A 23,533-nucleotide genomic window follows, 5' to 3' on the forward strand; every position below is an offset into this window, starting at 1 on the left:
CCGTATCATGTTCCATCAAACCATTGAACGATAATGGCCAGGGCCGTAGTCACATGTTCCATCAAACCATGGAACGATAACCGCCCAGGGCCGTAGTCTGTTTCATCAAACAATTGAACGATAACGCCAGGGCCATAGTCATGTTTCATCAAACCATGGAAGCTAATGGCCAGGGCCGTAGTCATGTTTTCCATCATTCGTATCACAGTGACTGGCATGATGTTATATGACACTTGTCAATTACTATAGTCGATACACACGTTCGATCAACAGCCGGTGATTTCTTATTTATATTTATTGCTTCTTTCTCGAGTCATCAGGGATTGTGATATGAATTTTTTAAGTGTAAAAAACAGAATTTAATTTTTTAAACGTTCATAACAAAATTTTAGTGTATGTATTTTACCGTCCTGTATACAAATATTTTTATTGGGTGTTGTTTAAAATTTACATTAGACTACCTAAAACTTAAGAGGAAATAAAACAGTCCTATATTTTAAATATATTACTTGGTTTTTTTAATTTTTTTTTTAATATGCGTTTTGGCTTTTTTATTCCTCACCCTGCAGCACAGTTTTCAGGCTATAGTATAATTTTTTTATGTTTTCTCTTGTTTAGCTTTGTTTTTAACAAAAGAAAGAGGCCAATCTCCTTTTGCCTCATTCTTGCCCCATCTATATGGGCCACTGGCCTGTGACAGAGTCTTAATCAAACAGAGCAAGGGGGGGAGAGTCTCGGTTACAGTAAGTTTGGCAGGGCTGATAAAAAGTTCAACGGCGGCCACAGACAGGATTTGAAACTGCCCTTTCCCTAAAGACATTCTGCATGAAGAATTTCACAGTAAAGTAAGGGAGAGTCTGTACAGTACGAAATAGACCAAACTATTTAATGTGTGCTCCAGTCCTTGTAATTTTTTTAACCTACCTCTAATCTCAAAAATCCATTGCCTATTGTACAAAATGGCATCTGGATTTCCCAAAATAAACCTGTTAATATTAGTTACCATACAATGTTGCTAGTACAAAGTTACAAGGAATTTCTATAAAATAGGTCAAACATTTCAGTCATCATTAAAACTGTATGAAATACAACGGAATAGACAAATAAAATGTCCATTCCTATAAAATTCTTGTGAAAATAGTTATGCATTTCTTCTAGATCAGTAGGATTTTCAATGATAACATCAGTTTTTACAAAACATTTGTCAAAGATGTGTAAAAATGAACAAAAATGTGCCGGTGCAGAGAAAACGACCGCCTCCATTTAGGTTTCAAACCATACATAACAAGTCACTATCACAGAACGCAACATGAAATCCGTTGTCTTCACACAGATGTTTGTGGTATTGACAGTTTGATTAATGGGACTGTAATCACTCCGTATTAATGAACTGATCTATTGTCAATTAATAAAAAGATTGGATAGAAAGAGAAAGTGTTACTTCATCACCAATTGACATGGAAAACACATAACAAAGCCATACGGAATGGGATTTTAAGTGTTTACATATTATTTATTTTGCTTAACCATTTATTATAATTTAAAATTGTTATAGATTCTTGCATATCTTGACTAGAGAGTGAAAATTTAGGTTATCTGAAATAAAGTGTGCTTTGATTTTTTTTTCATGAAATATTGAAAACATTTAAAGGATACCTTATTTAAGGGAAGTCAGCTGCTAAAATAGTCAAAACATTTGATTTTATTACGTTTTTAACATTCAGAAATTCACCATTCTTTTCCTGAAAAACAATGATATGTAACACATAATACTAAAGTTTTTTTTGTGGTTTAGTTTTTTATTTTAAAATATTACCTATGTCGTATTTCAACACCGACCTCAAGGTCAGAAGGCATTGTGGCAACGTTAAAATTTAGTATTTCATATTATCCTATTTCATACCTTCCTCTTTGGTTTCTGTCTGAAATGCAACAACTACATGTATTTATTTTGACAAGAGATGACCTGCTTAAAAAATGCCTTCATGGCCATAATCGAAACCGAAAACGAAAGTCTGAATCATGAAATATGGAGTGGATGTTACTAAAACGAATTTTTTGGCTTTTAATGCATTAGTGGTTGGGTTAATATTTGCAAGTAATTTAATTTAAATGATGGAGCAATGAGAATATCTGCAGGTTTTAGAGAACTCAATACACTAAATGAGGTCTAATCATGATCGACAGAGTAAGGTGTAAACGAAAGGCTGAAAAAGCAGCTGAATCCATTACAAAGGAAGGAAAGAATCAAAAGGAAGCCAGAAGGACATAATGATGAATATGGGCCCAGAAACAGTTCTAAAAGTAATCCTTTACACCACGTTTATTACTCTTTTCTTCAATCGCAATTTCTTCCCAGAAAGCACTTTTTTGAAAAATATTTTAAGTTTTGTTTCAGGTGTGTCCTAGGAGGCTGAAATATTCAGTGCAGCTGTATTGCAGAATAAGGCACCACTTTGTAGCAGAAATATTAGTATAGGCCTGATAAAAATTTGGTTTCTGTAATAAAAAATCAATTAAAGAAACACTTTTGCCTAAATAAAATAAAAATAATTGTTTAACATGAAAAACCTTGGAATAAAACCTTTTAAGTTTGTTACATTACCTTCAAAATAATTACCATAAAAGATGTTGTAAAAATTACCAAAACCATTGGTACAGTAATGTTTATTGTAACAGATACATTTGCACATAGATGTATTCCGATAAGGAACGCATGGAAGCCTTCCAGCAGCTTTCTTACCCTGGAGATAACCTCAATTTCACTCTCTGGTCAAGATAAATATAGATTTTTTTATCTCATTAAAGCCTTATTTGCGTCAGCTATGTCGGCTTTAAAGTGCACTGGTTTTTATTGACAAAGTACATGATTGGACCTCCCCGGAGATTTTTGAACCCATGATCTCTCCGTTAGAAGAGCCGAGACTATAACCATTAGTCTACGGAGGAGGACTAAAAAAATATAGATTTTATCATAATAATAATTCAGCTCACATGGGTAAACAAACCATCAGCTGATAAGTGGTGAACCTAATAAACAATAGGCACTAAAAAAAAAAAAAAAACAGTGTTGCCACATTTTTAGTACAAAAATATCCATTGTATAAGGTTCCTACATGTTTTTGTGTTGCAAGAGCAGCCACCTTAAAGTTGATGAAGGGTAATGTATACAAATGCCTAACCAACTTTTTCTATTGAAATCAGTATCCTGTAACATTTTTTTGACCTCTTACAAAAAGAAACTCCTTAGTATCTTGCATGATGTATTTATAATATCAGTTTCTGCCTCTTAATTTTCTGCTGGATATTGTTTTATAAATCTTCAATCCAGCATTAATGAAGGTGTATTGTTAAGTAATGTAAAAAATGATACTTTTTTGGATACTTTTTGTAATTAGATTGAAAAGGAAGGTCAGATTTTGATTTTCTTGTTCCTCACACCAGTATTAGTATCCGCTATTGTGTCTAACAGTAATGAAGTGTTCCCTCTCCACCATCTTGTTCTTCTCATGTGGGATTTCTGCAAATTCTGAATACCACAACAAAATAAATATCTGCCAAGTATAGGTGTTTAATGTTAAATGTATAAAATTCAATCAATATTTGTTGCTTAAGAAAACTGTTTGCATTGTTCATCCGTTGTGTTTATTGGTAACACTGTTAATAGTTCTTGTTTTTCAAAATATTTGTTCTTTAGAATTAATAGGGTATATTACATGTATATAAAATATTATCTATTGGTTATAAACCTAGCATGCATTTAAGGGGGAATGGCACGGATACATGCTTACACAGTACAATCAGTGGTGTAAACTAGAAGAACTTAGCTTTAGGGGGGGGGGGGAATTTGATTGAAGAATACAACACATAAAAAGGGTATGGAATAAAGCAAAATTTAAATAAATGAAATAGGCCTAATTCAAAGTAAAACATTTATCTGCAGTGTTCCAAACAAGTGGGATTGCTAGTTATAATTTTAAAATAACTTAGCACATTTGGGAGGGGTGGATTCTATCCCCCTCATTTCCCCCTAGTTACGCCCCTGTGTACACAATACACCAAAAACATGCACAGTTGCCACTATACAACATAATCATTGGTGGCAAAACTGTGTAGCGATGACTTGCATAAACCGGTTTAAATTTTAATTACTTTAACACTACTCCGTTTCTCCATTTATTAATGAAGAAATATATTTTGGAAGTGTTAAATTTACAATAATTCTCTTGTAAACATCTTTGATTGCATGTATTTTTTTTACTTAGTTTGTTTTATAAACAGTCACAACACATTTTCTAACCCTGAATCGAAATGGTGGTGCATTGATGCATAAAAACCAGGTCTATTGAAAGCGTTTGTTAAGTGCAAAAACCAACATTGAACAAAGCGTTTGTTAATGTGTCAGAACGGAGAGTACACGCAGTACTTGGTAATACCGGTGGTATGGGCCCACAAGACCTCTGATAGAGAGTCTAGGAGGTTCCAAGAATCTCTGCCGTATCCCTCCGTTCTAGTAATCACATATATAATATCATGTACCATGATTTTTTTGACAACTTATTTGCCACTTGAGCCAATCCCGCCTTGGTGCACTCTAGGTGGTTTTCACATTAGTTTTGTAACGCACGGATGGATAGGTTTCATTATATCTTTGTTAATAAGCAGGTTAACAGACCACTGGAATTCACAGACATGAAAAACCACATTGCTTAGTTATTCATTAAAGGAACTCATTGTACGTCTAAAATCGTCAAGTTTTCCTGAGAAATCAAAATATACGTAAAATGCATTTTTAGTTTTATCACAATTATTAGTTGTTATATTTGTAAAGGAATTTGGAATCACGTAAATGTAAACTAGTATTGTTTAATCTTAAGTACCTTATTATTTAAAAGCACTAGCACTAGTGGAATACTATAAATGAAAACTAAGATTGGGTAGCAGTTAGCGTAGAAAATCAATTTACCTATTTGAAATTATAAATATCTCCCCAACAGTGTAAAATGAAAGAATCGTTTTGGATTTTTTAAATCGCTGATCGAAAGTGGGAAAGCTTGTAATTTTGTTGTTCATGTCATTTTATTGTTTAATAGTACTGAGGAAATAGTAACATACAGAATGTAATCTAAGTCTCTGCATAAATTTGGTTATTGGTTTATTTAACGAAACTTGTAAACCAAACGTTGAACTCGGTTGTTCATGTATGTGTGAGCTTAAGGATGGGGGGTAGACTTCAAAATTGTCACGTTAAGTTATTGTTATAGCCCTCACAGCAGGGTATTTTATTTTGTCCTTGACCCTATTTAAGATTACATTGCATGGTTATGTATGTAAGGCAATTTCTTAAATGGCCTCCTTAAAACAGAATAAAATAGTACAAGGATTGTTATTATTCATTAAGATGACTCTTTAACGTTGTATTTTTTCTTTTTTACACAAGTTTTTTTAATATTTGATTACATACATATGTGGAGATTTGCTAAAATTATTAAAGTATTAGTTTAATTATTTATTATTTATCATTTATTTTTGTAAAATATTTAGTGTCCCTTCAAAGTATAAACGATTGTTGAATATTATTAATTGGATCTACTATACAGTCTTTCCTATAAATAACTAGGAATGCTTTGTTTATAGCCCATCCCTTTATCATTATTTACAGGGATATTTTTAATGAGTTTACCACTATTTTTAAAAAGAAGCCATTTGATTGTATATATAATCATTAAATCCATATAAATAAATTTTGTCACTGATAATTTGCAATTTTTCATTTTTCTGTGTTGCTTTCATAATTCGACAGAGATAAAATTTTGTATAACTATCTATAATTTATGAAGAAGTGGAGAAACTCTAGTTCTAATAAATGTGTCATAAGTTAGGGATATTTTAAAATGGCTTATAAAGGCCTTAACCCCCTTAACAGCTGCAGTAATATGTTAACCACGTACATTAGCCCTCAGCCATTACGACGGCGGGTGAGGATAATTGTCGCGGCACTGCCCTGCCTCGCTCAAGGTCAGATCGTGGATGTCAAGGTGCTAATTTCGACAACTGCTTATACTTTAAAATAACAAATGGTTTCTTTGCCCAAATTTTAATTAAAAATTAACTGGTTATATTATGCTATTGTAACATCAGTAATTACCCAGCAGGGATCACTTCTGGCTGGTTTATACCTACCAGTTGAACCCACCATTGGGCACAGCAAAAAACCGATGTGCCACTTCAATCTGGGCAACCTTATGGATGTCCAGTAGCGGCACATCACTAACCGAAAATGTCGAGATTCTGGGGTTCATGGGCAATTCGATAGGTCTAGTCTACTGTGGAAGATGACTGTTGGAGTTGGTGGGGTTTGTTCCCTTACCTCAGAGGCTCTTGTTAACCTCAACAAGGGTGTGCCACTCCCTGCCTACTTTGACTGGAGAGGCTGGTTCAGAGCTGGCCTCCCCTTCTTCCGGGATGACTTTGAGATGTAGTGCCCTAATTCTTCCTCATGGATCTCGATAGGAGGTGGCCCCTACTCCCTAACCTTACCCTTCCTGAATATCCTATCACTCCGGAGGCAGCGCAAAGGTTCTTACAGGACTAAGTGCAATTTATAAGCTTCTTGTAATCAACAACTAGAGGTTTCCTTGTCAAACTGTGAACTGGACTCTTCAAGAAATTGTCTTATTTCACTTTTGTTATTGTGACTATACACAATGAAACACACTTGACAGTAATAAAAACAAGCTAATATTTTGATGTAAACATGTGCTCTCAACATAGTACCAAAGTTGTACACCAGGCTGAGACACTTGTCAAGCAGCACTTCAGTCATTGTAGTACTGAAAATAGCCACCAGAGAGCAGTCAATGTTTCATAGGCAGGAAATGATAAACAATAACCAGAATGTGTCTAAAACGTTTTAACACAAGAGTAGCAGTGAAGGCACAATGTGTTAAAACGAGCGCTGAAGGCACTCGACTTGCCGTATTTCTCAGCAGTTAAGGGGTTAATTTAAGCAAATTTCTACTTCAAAATAAATATTTGCCAGTGTCTAGTTGAAGTGTAGACCCAGCTAAATACATATTTTTAAAAGACAATCCCTGTTGTAAAATATTTCTGTGTTTATACACTTTAATTCTGTGTTTCAACTTGAAGTATCTACTTTAGGTTTAAGGTCTTGCCATTACCCCTTTCCAGTTCTTAATCTCAAAATAAATGTAATGTTGGTTCATGTTTTCTAGGGAAATAACGTTATATATAAATGGTGTTTGTTTTCTCAAGACAATAATACATGTAAGGTGTATGTTTTTCTGTGGGAGAATGGATTGTCTCAAAGCGGTTGCATTGTTCATTACAAGCAATAAATCTGTTGTTAACAGAGCCCACCTGGTGTTAAGACTCATTCATTTCTCCTTGTGTTGTCTTTTAGAATCGGTATCATACAGTGCTCATATAAAATTGAACGATTCTTTTGGTACGGTAGCAATTTTATTTATTCCGTGGAATGAAACTTTACTTGTACTAAGGTTTTTAAATTGTAAAGCAAATCGGGACAGTCTGAAATGTTCTTGTACGTCAGCATAGACTTATCTGCACATTAACTGAAGAATGATTTGACGTACAGCGAGAGATTTTAGCACCAATATTGGCCTATTGAATGGTAAGGTACATTTAAAAGTTTGAATTTTTCGCAACAAGATAATGTTGATTACTCAATGTTTTTCAAAAATTCCTGAGAAAATTGTGTATGCCTGCCCAATGTACAATCTAATGAGCGTAATTGCATAACTGTACACTAATTGTGTTCTTTAATATACTGTAATTCCTTCTTGAAACCAATAATATAATATGTTTATCTCAATTTGGATTTCATCATAGACCCTCCACAATTATTGCTATATCTTCATTTCTTCTAAAAGCTGTGGCTTCTGTTAAGTAAAACGAGCTTAGTTTGTTTGATTCCATTTTTTTTTTTTTAGGTAAATAAGGGTTTTGACGATTTTGACCATGGACTGTCAGGGTTTCTTAAGATGGATTATTTGAGTTAAGGATGAGATATGGTATAGTTTTCTGGAATTTTTCTTCAGAATTTTAATAGAACTTTTGTTCATGTGTTTTTCTGGATAGTCTGGAGCCTTGGACTGCATTAGACTTTTCGACCAGATAGTGTCTTAACATTCCATTCTTTATTAATTTATTATAGTATTAGTTTTGTTTCAAATAATGGCAATGTGTTTAAAATTTCATGTCATAGAACAACAGAAACTAAAATCTAAACACATTTTATATACATATATATATATATATATATTTGTGTGATGTTCTCGAAATTATTTGAGTATGAGCCTAACATTTCCTTGAAAATAAATTGTTTTTCATTATTTTTATTAATTTGTATTTTATCCTTCTAATTGAAATACACAAAAAACTAAATAATATCTTGTGTAAAACGTTAAAAAAGAATACATACATCAAGTCAAATATTATATGAGACGACAATATTTTCTTACTTTCGTTGTATGTACAGTTTTTGTGAATACTTGATTGTTAAAATATGTTTTAAAAACCAATTAGGAACATAAAAATAACTCCTCACAAAAACCAAAGAAACGCAAATGGCTGAAAGTGTTATAATTTGTGTGATTTATATTATTTAGTGACTGATGAGTGTTTCTTATATCTTCACCACTTAATAAAACTATTTCAGCAGTTTATTGCATACGAGACATACTTTCAAGTTAAAAGGTGAACTATTGAACTGCACAAGAAACTAAGTCCTGAACGCTGTGCTTTTGCTGTAGAAACGTTTTTAAGAACAGTAATTCTTATACTTAATTTGTAAACATCAGTTACGTGAGTCTGATGATGTGTTCCTTGAACACGAAAAGCCTCACAAAAATAAAATTTAATAATTATTGGAGTTTTTGTTTACAAACTATTATATTCCAATAAGAAGCATGTAGAATGTTGTAATTCAATGTAAACTCAAAGATTGTTTAGAACTCACATTGGTCGACATGGCGCTGTTCCAGATCTAAAAACACTTACAAACTGGGTAAGATTATTTAGAAATACGGCCACTGCCCAAAGGAAAATTGGGGGAAGTCTACGAACTGTTCGCACACCAAACAATATGGAAAGATTGAGAGTAGCAGTTATTCGCAGTCCAAAGCGGTCGGCCAGGTAGCAAGCGTTGTCACCTGGGCTTTCAAACAGATCCCTGCTGAAGATTTTGCACCAGGACCTTCATTTTTATCCTTACATAATTCAAATTGTACAAGAACTTAAAGAGCCAGACAATGGCAGAAGACAGAAGAGTTGTGTTCTGTGATAAATTATTGATATTAAAAAATGAGTTTGAGTTGATATTTGAAATAGTTTGCAAGACTTTCAATCCTGACTGTGGTGTCATTATATATCTTTGAGACAATAATTTTTGCACATAAGAACTTGTTAAGATGACACCAATACAACACACGACATGCTGCCGACTTCGCACTACCAGAACATCGTACAGCCCGTTACGAAGAGAAACCATCCTACATGGGGGCAAAGCTGTTTAACTGTCTACCTGCTGATATTAAAACACAAGAGAACCTCAAGACCAAGCTAAAAAAATGGCTTTTTAAACATTCTTTTTATTCTATTGACGAATTTTTGAACTGGAGAACTTTGAACCATCATTATAACTAATTTGAACTTACCTGATGAGACCATGTTTTAAAACTGTAATTACGCTATTATGACATTTTTTATTGACGCTTTTGTAATTCTCTATGAATTGTACAAATAAAGTATATTGTCTATAGTTATGATTGACTGTTGAAGGACATTTTTACCTTTCTGACCATGTTAATAAACAAAAAATGAGTTACTAGAGTGCTCAAAACCCTAGAGAGCTTCAACCCAACTTAGCAGTAACAACACAGCAAATTTTTGTACCTTATTTCTTTGAAGATAACGGGGAGAACACGGTTACTGTGAACTCAGTGCGGTATATTGTAATGTTTAATCACTTTTTTATTCAATTACTAGGGGAGCTGGATATTGATATTTATAAACTGTACTTTCAGAGCCACTGCAGACTTATACAGAACCGCTCTCAGAAATGATTTAATGGCTGTTTTATCACATGATTTGGTGACATACACTGGCCAGGTCGATCACTAGGTTTATCTGTTAGTGTTTTTTTGCTATGAAGCTATTTGAAGTTCAATAATTTTAAATTTTTAAGTTAGTCCGAAAAATTTAGATGAACTGAAGCAAAGGATTGAAGAGGAAGTCAGGCAGTTCCTCAAGAAATGCTGGAACAAATTTTCAGCAGCTTTGAGGAATGTCAGTGGATTCAAGGTCATCATTCAAAGCACATGGTTTTCAAAAAATTACTTTGAAAAAGTAAAACTGCATAGTAAAACCCATGTCTTTATGTGTTATTTAGCAGTAAAATATTAGAAGTATTACATTTGCGATATAAAACAAATGTGAAGTTCTCATTGCCTCACCCCGTATTACAGTTTTTAATTTCATTAAAATATTGTGATATACAGATTGTTTTAAAATTCCTTCTGTAGACCTAATAAGATAGTTGTTTGGATTAAAATATACTGTAAATACTATGATCCTATCTTGCTAAGTTTTCCATCTGTGTATATTGTCCTTGACAAATTCATAGTTAAAAAAATATGTTGTAATTTGGCACGAATATTTTATCGTAACAAATTATTGCTTAGGCACAAAAAATACTTAGAAAACTGGGTTAGAGCCATAGACTATGTAAAATATCTTACACATTTCTTTGTTTTTACTAATTAATCGTACCCAATTATAACCATTACACTAATAAATACTATTGAACATTAGAATGAGAACTACTACTACTCTACTCCCAGGGCCATTTATATCGGAGGTGATATTTAGCCGCACCAACAAAGCTCCTCCGTCTTGAACGGTCCTCTGCATCTTCCTCTGAAGCGCCCACCTTCTCCATATCAGCCTTCACCTGGTTCCACCATCTCACTTTCGGTCTCCCACGGGGTCCATTCTAATGGTGTTGTTACGAATCACCATTAGAATGAGAAACGGTTATATAATTCCTGAACACTTTGGATACTGTTATTATGCTTTTAGTGTTTCTATTTTGATATAGAAAATTATCTGGTACATAGGCTATCATGATATTATGTGTTTTTTTGCTTCTCAGTTTAGAATTTTTTGCTGTCAGTCTAATTCTACACAATAGAATATATTTTTTCTGTCATAAATTACATAAACTATTATAATAATTTATTTAAGCATTCAGTTTTAATTTAGTACTAAACATAATTTGGACAGATTTTGAATTGTATATTAATTTTCATTTCTCTATAGAGGTGGTATTCTGGACTGTAAACCTAATGGTTACATTATTGTAAACCTTATCTAACTTTGTCAATGTATATAACGTGTGAAAATAAACTATTCTTGGCTCTGGACTGACGAACTAGAAACAACATTATTCTCACTGTGTCATTATAGAACATAGAAGAAAAAATATAAGGAAAAAATAGAACACAAAATAACTTTATTACTATAAAGTAACATATCATATCACATATTGTCTTTTAAGAGTAAAAAAGATACATTCAAGTGAATCAACATTCAAACAGAGAATTAATTGTAAATACAAAAATGCTGTGTAAAATACTGAGAGGAAGACAAGAATTTTTTTTACTGACATTTAAAAATACTTTGTTAACTGTACTGTATATAAAACTGAATTAAATAATGTATTTAAGCACACAAACTCTGGAAAATTAATTTAAATTAACATTTTTCATTGCAAAATTATTAAAAGATAGCATAATGCAATAAGATAAAAATGTATAATATAATCAAAACGGTCTAAAACTAAAAAAAGGCATAATAATAAAGTTGTAAGTAGTATAGAAATATGGTTTTGAGGTGAACAGATTATAATAATTAAAACCTTCATACAACCAAATTAATACGAACCAAGATATTAAAATGAAATATAATATTATTGTGATATTTGGTATATATATTTCAAGTATAATAATGTTGAAGGACCATAGAAAAAAAAATTATTCTAAATTCTGAATCACTAAGCCAACACTTGGAATATAAAGTTAATGCTCAAGAAAAACTATTTATTTTTCTAAAAATACGTTGTATATTTCCCAACTTTCAGTTTTTAATTTAATTTACAGACATTTTTCTTTTATATGTAGGAAATTAACTGGATGTTATAGTACGCATGCATGCTATGACAAAGTATACAAAACAAAAAGTTAGTATGTGTAGCTCGTATGTTAAATACGTTTTTTAATCAAAGTATACATGCTGATACGTATTAATTGCTTTTGGATTTAAATAAAATTAAATGTTTGGTCTACATACAAATAAACACATGCTTTACATAGTTATAGAGATAAAAATTATTAATCTTGTATTATAAAATGTTATAACTGAAATGCTAGAAACTGAAAGCTAATAATTTAGTAAAAAAAGCATATTACGAGCATAACTTTGTTCCTAGTTCATTCCCATCATTGGGAACAAGACCTTCTGTGTCTAGAATGACTGCTCGGTTAGTAATTTGGGCTCAACTTATTTTAATGACATTGAGTTTATAAACGCCACAAGGTATTTTTGACCTTAGTTATTGTCAATAAATATGTATTAAATTACAGGTTTTTAAAAATACATCTTTTTAAATGACTCCCTGACATGTTTTTTGTTTAACTATTAAATTGTTGATAATTCGTTAATGTAATCCATCCATAATAGGTAAATTATGATCTGGGCGCTGTTACTGTCTCAAAATTCGGAAGAAGTAACTTAAAATTTGACTATTTGCAAAAACTATCACTCAACATCTTAAAGCTTTACATCAATCATCTTCCTCTATGGTCCTTCAGTGCCAATGTAATTTGGCGAGCAACAGATTATATGCTGTCTGCAACTAATTTAATTTCTGTTTAAGGAAAAGCCTAAGTAAATGTCTGGACTGCAATATACTGCCATAAAAAATGCAATCCTAACAAACACAACAAAACGTGTACGGTATAAACATTAAATTTAACATTGCACTATATAAAAGCTCTGGTGATAAAACACCCAGCCGTTTAAATGTATGTATAACACTTATTCTAATTTTACAAAACCATCTCAAAAAGAGAGATTTCCATGGTATAAACATCAACAGGTATAAAATATTTACAATAAAACTACTTTTTTGACAAAGTAATTATGTGCTACAATTCTCAGGTGGACATTTAAGTAGCTAGCAAGGAACTATATTCAAAACAATACTAAATCAATGCTTGTCAATAAAGCTGCATAAATCTGTCAAAAATATTTTTATCACAATTCTAGTTGCTCTGTTTACGATCAACTAAATAAACGGTTTTGGTTGTAAATCTACTTTTAATGGTCCTTGAACAGATCAAAAGCCTGGCCACAATGCGCACATGAAAGATCATTTATAAAAAATATCGCATAGGTCAACAGCCCATAATTTCTCATTTTAAATCTCTTTGCCAGGCAGTGATTTTAGGTTTAAACGAAACAAAGTGTACATGCAACTTGAGGAATAAAAGATTCATGAATAAGACAAAATCACTATTTTTTAAACATTCTTATTGTGGTGGGTGGTGTTGAATTATTAAATTTAAAATTAGATACAAAATTGAATAAAATATACACGGCCGGCGAAATAAAGAAATAACACCTCGTAGGGCACAGGAATTCTCAGAAACCAAAAATTACAAAGAATGTGTTTGAAACATGTTGCATATGCTTATACTTTTTTAAGTGATTTTGGTTGTAAATAACAATATTCTAGCAAAAATACATTAAATAAAATTTGTATAAACTTATCTGGAGAAACATTTTGATTATGGATTCTGGTTAAGCATCTATAAATTATAAATAACCACGTAAAACACTAAAATTAAACATTTATATTTTCTATCAGGTGTAAACTAATAAACACATCAAGGTTTTCTAAAACCAAATTTTAATTGTTAAAAATTGCATGTATTTATGTTATTTTTGTGTGTGGCATAGCACAAGTATTGCTTGTTGTAATTAAATTGATACATAAAGATTTACTTATATTTCTGACACAAACCAAAGTGCTTAAAAAAATACACATTTTTGTCATTTTTACACATTGCTAGGGCCTAATTTATCCAAAAACTTCTTGAGAAGCCAAAGCATGAACATGTTGAAGTGATGATACCCGAGTGGAAAAGGCCAATGTTGTGTGTGATCTTCACATATGAAGATGCCTCTAGTTAAAAAATGACTAATATATTGGAAAACAATATGTACAGCAGGACAGATCAAAACATTGAAGGAAAACAGTGCTACTGTCATTGCGGCTAGCCTTGTTCAGTTCAACCACGTAAAAGAAACTAGTCTGAGCAAAACAGAACACAATTTGCGAGAACTTATAAGTCATATAACTTAAAAGTCATTCCAAGACAACATTAAATTTATGCAGACTTTAATGTTTATCACAAAATTAATACACTCTTTTTTTCTCCTTGTAACAACAGTCTTTAGTTCAAGTACTTAAACCTATCTCTATGTAAAAAATATAGCTAGTTCTGATGAATCGTCATTAAAACAACATTGGAATAGAAATTATGCTTTGTACCTTTTTCAATGTGCAATTCGCAATGAATCGTAGTTTGTCTATGTTAACAAAACTCACTGCTAAAGCTGTAAATAAAGCTGTTGGAAATCACACAAGGAATGATGGCGGTGAAGAAAACCACCACAGACTAGATGGCACTGGCTCAAAACACCTGCACGAGGTTAACTGTCCAATATTTTAAACCACTGCAACACAGCCTTGGCGAGCTCGGCCTTGGCCAGCTTCTTCTGTTGCCCGGTCCGACTTGTGATGAACCTGTGGTCGTTGATGCTCAGCGAGAACCTGAAGCCCTGCTCGGAATTTATGGTGGGTAAAATGAAGTACGTTGGTAGGCTCCAGCGGCACTTCATACATATCTCGTGTAGCCCCATCACTGGGAACATGCCGTTCTTCATTCTGATCCTGTACAGTTCCGCTGAAACAAGAACGTAATTTATACGTTTTGTATTTCTAATGAAATATATGTATATTTGTAATTGTTTATGATGTGTTTCGTGTTGGAAAACATTTTTTATTGATGGTATGTAAACATTTAGAAGAAATTAAACAATCATAGTCCAAGTTAGAACGCTCAGCAAGAGCGGAAAGATGCAGAGAGGATCCAAAAAAAAATTAAGAAAATACAGCTCTCAAACATTGCTCTGACCCTGCATATTGACAGTCACGGAAGAGACATGAGTCATCTCGTGGAAAAAGAATTTGGGTAAAAATCCTGTTTAGTGAAACCGGGTCTAGTTAAGTCTGGTGCTCCACAATAGGAAGTCGTAAGAGGTGTAAAGGAAGACTCAAATGATTTCATCATTGTTATAGATGACAGTGATGGCCTGTGGTAGATAAATACATGGATCAGCTGACCTCATACCTGATAATAAATGCCTGATGTCTACAATCCTGCCAAGATATGATCTCAGCCCACACTCAATAAAAAACAGATCTATCAGAGAAGTTAATAAAAAAATACATGAGTTGGGCAGCATTTTCAGCAACACCAACATTTTTGGCCCTTGGGTCCAAATATTTTCAGCTTTTTCCAAAAGGGGTATTCACTTCCAGGAAAGGGAGGAGGAATATTGCCGTTTGTAGAGAGCTTGGGCAAGTAGTAGGTTTGTGGACTACGCAAGAAATTCCCATGAGAACCTTGACCGTGACCGCTGCCATCGACCGACCTGGTACTAGTAGACCTGCAACCTCAGACCTATCCTCAACCCTTAATTCCAACTGTTGTACCCCTCCTAATCCACTAAAAATTCCCTCCATCCTTTCTAAATCTTAGAATAGAATATATTTATTGTGTTGACAATATATATTATATTGTATTGCAATAGTCAATAATACAAATTTCTGACAGTATTTACCTTAAGAACTAAATCCATTCACTCGACTTTCCATACAGCTACAAGCAGACACACATTCATACACATACAAGGAAACAAAATTCAAAATTAGAGGGATTAACCCCCAGGATTTCAACACCGTCGTGAATATCAATCCCAAGTGTGCTCCATGAACTCGCCAACTGAGTAAAAAGCACAAGACATCAGGTAGTGTTTTAATTGGGTTTTTAATTTTTTTGGATTTGTTTCTAAATTTAGTGCTTCAGGGAGACTGTTGATGAATTTGATCCCAGCTTGAGAAGGGAGGTGTTCAAATGCTGCTGTTCTATGCTGTCAGGCTCGAAAGCGCTCCCGAGCTCTTGTATCGTATCTATGTATATCACTGCCCTGTGTCAATATACACTGAAATCGACAGTAAAATGAAGTCTCTAAAATATACAAGCTGGGTAGAGTTAGCAAGTTGAGCTCCCTGAAGGCAATTCGACATGACTCTATGTTGTTCAATTTTGCGATGATTCGAACTTTTTTTGCAGTCTGAATACTCTTTCTAAGTTTGATATGGCACAACTGCCCCACAGAGAAATTCTGTACGACAGGTATGGAAATATTAATCCATAGTAAGCCATCATTAAAACATCAAGACGTACAAAGCTTTAATAAATTTCGAAGGACAAAAATTCCAGTTGCCAATTTAGCACATACACTTTCAATGTGAACTTTCCACGTTAACCCTTTATCTAGGTTTATTCCTAGATTACTGTAGGGGTTTCATAAGTATTCATCCCACATGAACAGAAGTTGATGTAATTTGTCTTCTTGTGACCACTGTGATAATAGTGTTTTAGGCACTCTAGGAATAGTTCAAGATCACATGTTTTAATTACACGCCTGCCTGATGTTTCTTGTAAAACTAACCCTTATCAAGTAAATAGTAACATACAAAATCAGCGCAAATTAATATTGTTACACCAGAACTGTAGAGGTCTTAGCAGTAAGGTTGAGCAGCTCGAGGTTTTTTTGCATGAGAAAAATGTTGACTTAGTATGCCTAATTGAACATTGGCTTACCACCGATGAGGCAAAATCACTGGTTGTAAATGGCTACCAAGTTATAGCTATTTTCTGTAGTACCTCCATAACTCGTGGAGAAGCTGCTATTTTGAAGAGCACAAAGCCAGAATGGACAATCAAATTCAGAGGTCATGCAGCACAACATCGAGCTGTACTTTAAAGTGGCAGCAGTTACAGTTTATGAATTAAAAACTGTTGTTTGCGTCTACAGGTCACCAGATGGTTCTTTGCTCTTTTTATGGGAAAAACTCCTCACAGTGTTGACAGTTATTAATAGAGGTGCAAATAACGTCCTAATTGCTGGTGATTTTAACATAAACATATTAGAACCCTCTAATAAATCACTTCAGTTAACCAATCTTATCAGCGGCATTAATCTGATTCCAAAAATTTATGGCATCACCCGGAAATGCGATAATGGTGGATCCTGCCTAGACAATATAGTTACTAATCTCTCTGCCCATTTCTATAAATCCAGCATCATTACCACCTGCCTATCTGACCATGAAGGCCCGTTAAATCGATTGATATTTCTCAGCCAAGAGAAAAACCTTTCAAAAACAGAGTAGTAAACCCCTGAGCCTTTACTGTCGATGAATAAAACTGAATTCAGGACAATTCTTCAATCCGAATCTTGGCTTGATGTTTTCAAACAAAATTCGCCAGATTCAATGTTTTTAACATTTTGTAACATTCTCAGTTAGCAAAATTTTATCATCTTTTCAGGAAATTTATGAAAGGGCCAGGGGACCCAAATGGCTTACTGAGGAAGTTCTTGAGAGTCATCGTAGTGTGCAAGACGCTTATGTTCAGCAGCTGCACGGATCTCCGAGCTTAAAGTTCACCAACATCAAGAAAAACTAATGTTTGATAAAAGCGAGTCATCGTAGTGTGCAAGACATGTTTTGCAGCTGCACGGACCTCCGGAGCTTAAAGTTCACTAACATCAAGAAAAACCAAAGTTTGATAAAAGCTTCAAAGTCCAGGAAGGCTAAAACAACTATTTCCAATAGCCGTGACCCAGCAAGACCAACCTAGGAGGTAATCAACAATTGTAGACCATCCAAGAAATTCCTGAACCTGCATGGGCAGGACAGTTAGAGACCTTCTTTCGATCAAGTGGCACCCTCACTCTGGCAACCCGCTAGTTTACCACACAGTAAATTTTGTCTTTGAAAATAAACATGTTTTCAGTTCTTGAACACAATTATAATACTAGACACAAAGAATATCTTGTAGTGGATATATATCAACTGTTGTTAACACAGCAACCAGTTTTCTTTTTTGAACCTCAGAAAAGTACGTGAAACTGGACAAAGTACATAATGTAGACAGTCATAGTCATAGTCAATGACTACGTAAATATGTTCCATAGTTGCACAGCAAAAAACGATGTTCAGTTTTTGTGCACACTTACATGACACACATTTTTAACTTTTCCTAAAACTCTACAAATTTACAAAAACAGTGTGGCATTTTTGTATAACTCATATGGTTTAAGGTGGCACTCTTTATACAGTTAAGCTTGCGAAATTGTAAGCTTTTATAAAAAAATACTATCTAGCCAACTTAAAAATATTATAAATCATAAAGAGTACGATTACTTACCATCTTGGGGATGGATGTAAAATGGATGGTTAAGATCCCCTGAAGGTTGATTTTTAGTGACATCATTTTCTTTATTGTCGTACACACGCAGCGGAATTCTGTCCAATGGGTTGTCACTGTCACTGCTATATGACGATTTAGAGACTTTCCTGTAATTTCTGGCTGAATTTGAAAAAGACTTCAGCTCACGTTTAAATGATGTTGTAACAATCGACTTCCTGGTGTAAACATCTGAGCCTTGTCTTACATGTTGATGGTAAGTACGTTGTGTTACATAAGTGGAAGAACTTAACGATGAGGGGATGGGGTCACTTTTAAGTATTAGATCTCTTGAGAAGTCATCGATTAATGGTTTTGGAGAGATGTCACGATGCTGTGTTCTCTCTGGTGACCAGGATGAACTTGAAGAGCTGGAACGACGTTGACGTCTCCGTTTTGAGTACTGGTAAGGTAGTGAAGATGATGATGACGATGAGGTAGATGAAGATGATGAATAAGTTCTCTTCTTCACTCCTGAGCTTGAAGGTAAATTATGCCTATAATATTCAACAGCCTTGTCATGCTGTACATTTGTTCTTTGGTATTTGGTTTGGGGAGAGTAATATTTGTAAGGAATAGGTGATCGAGATGGAGAAACTGAAGATTTGTCTGGATGAACTGTAGGTTTAGGATAAATTGGAGATCTGTCTGGACGAACTGTAGGTTTAGGAGAACCTGGAGATGTTTCTGAATTTCTTGAAGTGAATTTTTCTTTATTTAGAGATCTTGAACGTGATCTGTGAAAGCTGAGATGGGAACTTGAGCAAGATCTAAGACTACCTCGAGATGACCTTGAGCGAGATCTGTGCCGACCTTGGTGGGACCTTGAACGTGACCTGTGATGACATAGGTATTGTTTTTTCGCGTATTTGTGTGAATGCCTCCGTGAATCTGAGCTGCTAGATCTTGACCTCTTGTGATGAGTATGGATAGGACGAGATCTTTCAGAAGAGTTTGACCTAGATCTGGAGTGATTTTTAATCCTGGGTGTGTTCTTTGATTTCTTCTTTCGTTTTCTTTTTCCATGTTTATGGGAGCGTTTTCTCTTTTTTACACTGACAATTTTCATAGCCATTTGTTTGCTGATGATCTCAAGATTTTGTTGGATTATTTTAAGGGTAATTTTATTATCTGCATCCCTTTTGTCCAATTCATTTTTTACTTCTTCTCTAACTAACTTCCTTGTTCCTAGCTCATTTACTGAAACAATCTGAAAAGATAAAAACAGTGTATTAGTTTCAATAAAACATTCTTAGTATACAAGAAAAACCCTAAAATATGTGTTATCACTAAAACTACAAACTAAAAAATTGTGTAGTTTAGTCAAAAGCTTAATATCAATTTGACAAATGATGACAGGATTGAAAGCCTGCTGAATTAAATACATAGTGGAATAAAAACCGTATTTTACAAGTATAAATCCACAGATAAATAACAATATTTGTGATTTCAAATCTGAAAAAAAAATAAATAAACGAGATTTGTACACCAACATCAACATAAGGTTCAATTATCGAAAAACTATATTTGCTTATATCCAAAACTGTGATTCTATTCAACCTACACATCTCCTGTACAATAGATGGAAAAACTATTTTATTCACAGGATTTTCACCTGAGTATTTTGTTCAACATCATTAAGTTTATAAAGCTTATTCGGAAAACTGTAATTGTAGAAGTAGGGAAATTAAATAGACACTAATGGAATGGGAAAAGAAAAGAACTAATAAGGAGGTTTTGTATGTCAGCAGCCCCAATATAAAAAGTTTATTGCAAAAAAATTAAAATAATTTAGTAATTAATTGGACACTCTCTGAAGAAGGAAAACTGCCCGGAATATTCTATAACGAGTCATTTAATAAAACATAACTACCACTGAAAAATAATTAACTAAAAACTTATACAGCAATAAAAATGCTGTTGCAAATGTACTTATATCTCGAGTGTTTTAAACAAGCTTGAGCTGTCTAGTATTCCAAACTCTTATGTTTTTTAGAAAAGGCCTGAAAACCTAATGACCACTTTTGGTTCTGTGACATAAATATTCTTGAGATCCTAAAGCAGTTTAAAAGTATATAATGTGATGAAGTACATACAATGTGTACGTATATCAGGCAACATGTCAGCCTTATAACATAACAGTTTTAGGTAGACAAGTGATGTTATATGGGGGTTGCTCAGAAAGTAAGTTGCCAAGGCATGTGATCACCGAATGAGTAGAGGTGGTGGTACGATCTGAGTCGCAATGTGTAGTTACGTTCAGTACAAATCTCGCAGTGTTATACTGAAGGTCGCTAAGGCATTCAAAGTGTTCAAAATGGCCACTGCAATCAACCCTCCCGCTGACTGTAAAGTAAATCGCGTCATTAGATTTCCTTTACTAAAGAAAATGCAACCGGTGGAAAATCATTGTGTTGTGTGCAAGGAGAAGACATTAGGAGCAACACTGCAGTTAAAGATGGTGCCTGTTCTTCGTGCAGAACAAACTAGTGTAAAACAAAAAGGCTGACCATCTGGTTACTGATGACCTTGACGAACAAATCAATCATAAGGTTAGGGAAAATCAAAGATATACAATCACACATCCACAAAGCATTTTCTTCAGATATAAAAAAATTCTTGGTATGACTTTGTGACTTATAAAATTCGATATCATAACTTTTGTGCCCAAAGGGTGACAAATGTCTTAACCACATAGTCAATGTGATGATAAACATGAGTTCCTTATGTCAATGTCGAACAAATCACAAAAATTCAATGGAGTGGGATTACACCTAGTACAGAAATCGCCGTTTTGGGTACGTGTTAAGGCAGCAGAGTATATTCAATAGTTCTTGTAAAGAAGCTTGTACCCAGATATGATAAGTGGTAAAATGTAAATGTTTCCTCTATTGAAAAAAAAGTTTAAGAGCATGTATGTAAAGTTTTATTTTTAGAAGCAACAAATGACTGTTGGGTAACTGTTTAAGTAACAGATAGTTCTGTTACTGCTCTTGAAATGAGTCTGGAGACTACTTTCTCATCTGATACTTCACCCATACAATGCCAAAGTCTTGTGTAGACTGTGAGAAACATCTATATAGTGTCTAGTAGTGTGAGCCGTCAGTACTCTAGGTGATAAACAACGATAGTCAACTAACTAACTATACATTGTGTTGTTAATCCTTCCAATGCCATAGTCTCGTGTAGACTGTGAGAAACATCTAGATAGTGTCAAAAATGTGAAAAATACTAAGAAAACAGGAAAATGTTCTATGATTACCAAAGAGTCAAAATAGTTCTCAGTACGACATCTAGAGCGCATCACTTATCAATGATGTAACCTATTCGTAATACTATGTTTTGGGCTAACTTCTATGGGAGAGGGTTACTATAACTTCCTTACATACAGAAAAGTAAACGTATTTTTTTTATTACGCCATGTGAAATTACAGACATTTGAAGTTAGTGGCTCGTGATGTACGGTACCTTGACCGCCATGAGTCCCTATAGTGGCTCTGTGAACTTTACGCCTTTGTCCTTATAGTTTAAACATAATATATATATATAAAATACATATTGAATTATTCCAAAATAAACCCTTTTTAATCTCGTAAGATGTCGTAACTTGCATAAGATGCAAGTAAGCATCCATGCTAAATTTTCTGCAAATATATGTAATAAAAGCATTGTATACAAAAAACTGTAAAAAGTAAAATTTGTTTTATTCTAAGTGTTATTAGTGTAAAATAATAACAGAAGAGGCTAAAATGTGCTTCTAATCTCCATAACAACATTTTCAGCCTACTATAAAGCTTCTGCAAGGTATGTAAATTTTATCCTAAATATATATATTACAAATTTTCCTACTTAAACAGGCAATCTCAAAATATTATGGCTTCTATGGAATTTTTATAGACTTCAAGAAAGCTTATGACAGCATAGCTAGGAATGCTCTATTCAAGAAGATGGAAAAACATGGAATCCCGCAAAAACTGATAAGACTGTCAAAAATGTGTATAAGTGACTCAAAGGCCAAAATAAGAATAGATGGAGAAATGTCGGAAAACTTCCTTATCAACACTGGAGTAAGACAGGGAGATGGAATTTCTCCCACTCTCTTCAACCTGGCTGTGGAAGAGGCATTACAAAAAGTTAAAAGACTACAAAGAGGGGTTAAATTAGGAGTGGACCTGAACGTAATGGCATTTGCGGATGATGTAGTGATCTTGTCAGAAAGTTTGGATGACCTCTCCACACTAACAAAAAATTTTATTAAAGAATGTCAAACAGTAGGCTTAGAGCTAAATGAAGATAAAACTAAAATTATTCATTTTGGAAGACATGCTGGAAATGTGAGAACAAACTTAAGCATTGACAACTACTCGATTGGCTGTGTAGAAAGTTTTAAATATTTGGGTGTAACAATAAACAGCAAAAACGTGGAGGATATAGAGATACAAAGCAAATTAGCTAATGCAAATAGGTGTCTTGGGGCATGTACAAAACTCTTTACGTCAAGATTGTTGTCACAATGCTCCAAAATAAGAATTTATAAAACAATCATTCAACCAGTCCTAATGTATGGAAGTGAAACATGGACATTAACGAAGAAAAATGAGGGGCGGTTGATTGTTTTTGAGAATAAAGTTCTCCGAAAAATATTTGGACCAATATGTGATGAAGGGGTGTGGCGAATAAGGAAAAATAGAGAATTACGCAATGTATACCAAGATCCTGATATTGTGGCTTTGGTGAAGGCAAGGAGAATTAGCTGGCTAGGACATGTACATCGGAGACAGGAGGGCACAAGGTTAAAAAAGGTCTACCAGGCGGTACCGGCAGGA

The 23,533-nt window shown here is 33.8% G+C and overlaps 1 protein-coding gene and 1 long non-coding RNA gene across 14 annotated transcripts in view; one reads left to right on the forward strand and one right to left on the reverse strand.

Annotated features, from left to right (window-relative positions):
* The first annotated feature begins 6,453 nt into the window (after positions 1-6,453).
* On the forward strand, positions 6,454-7,379 carry LOC124367975. Its single transcript, XR_006922933.1, has 2 exons — positions 6,454-6,516; positions 6,569-7,379. It is a non-coding gene; the product is annotated as an uncharacterized LOC124367975 (long non-coding RNA).
* A 4,158-nt stretch (positions 7,380-11,537) lies between these two features.
* Positions 11,538-23,533, reverse strand: part of LOC124367976 (NK-tumor recognition protein-like) — a 107,339-nt gene continuing 95,343 nt past the window's right edge. For all 13 annotated transcript variants that reach the window (XM_046825215.1, XM_046825226.1, XM_046825224.1 and 10 more), the window contains 2 exons: positions 18,669-19,917; positions 11,538-15,071 (listed from right to left, as the gene is read on the reverse strand). In XM_046825215.1, coding sequence (XP_046681171.1) covers positions 14,818-15,071; positions 18,669-19,917 — 1,503 coding nt within the window. In that variant the 3' untranslated portion in view covers positions 11,538-14,817. The remainder of the gene's footprint in view (positions 15,072-18,668; positions 19,918-23,533) is intronic.

This window comes from Homalodisca vitripennis, chromosome 8 (assembly GCF_021130785.1).
Source record: "Homalodisca vitripennis isolate AUS2020 chromosome 8, UT_GWSS_2.1, whole genome shotgun sequence".
NCBI classification, from domain to species: domain Eukaryota; kingdom Metazoa; phylum Arthropoda; class Insecta; order Hemiptera; family Cicadellidae; genus Homalodisca; species Homalodisca vitripennis.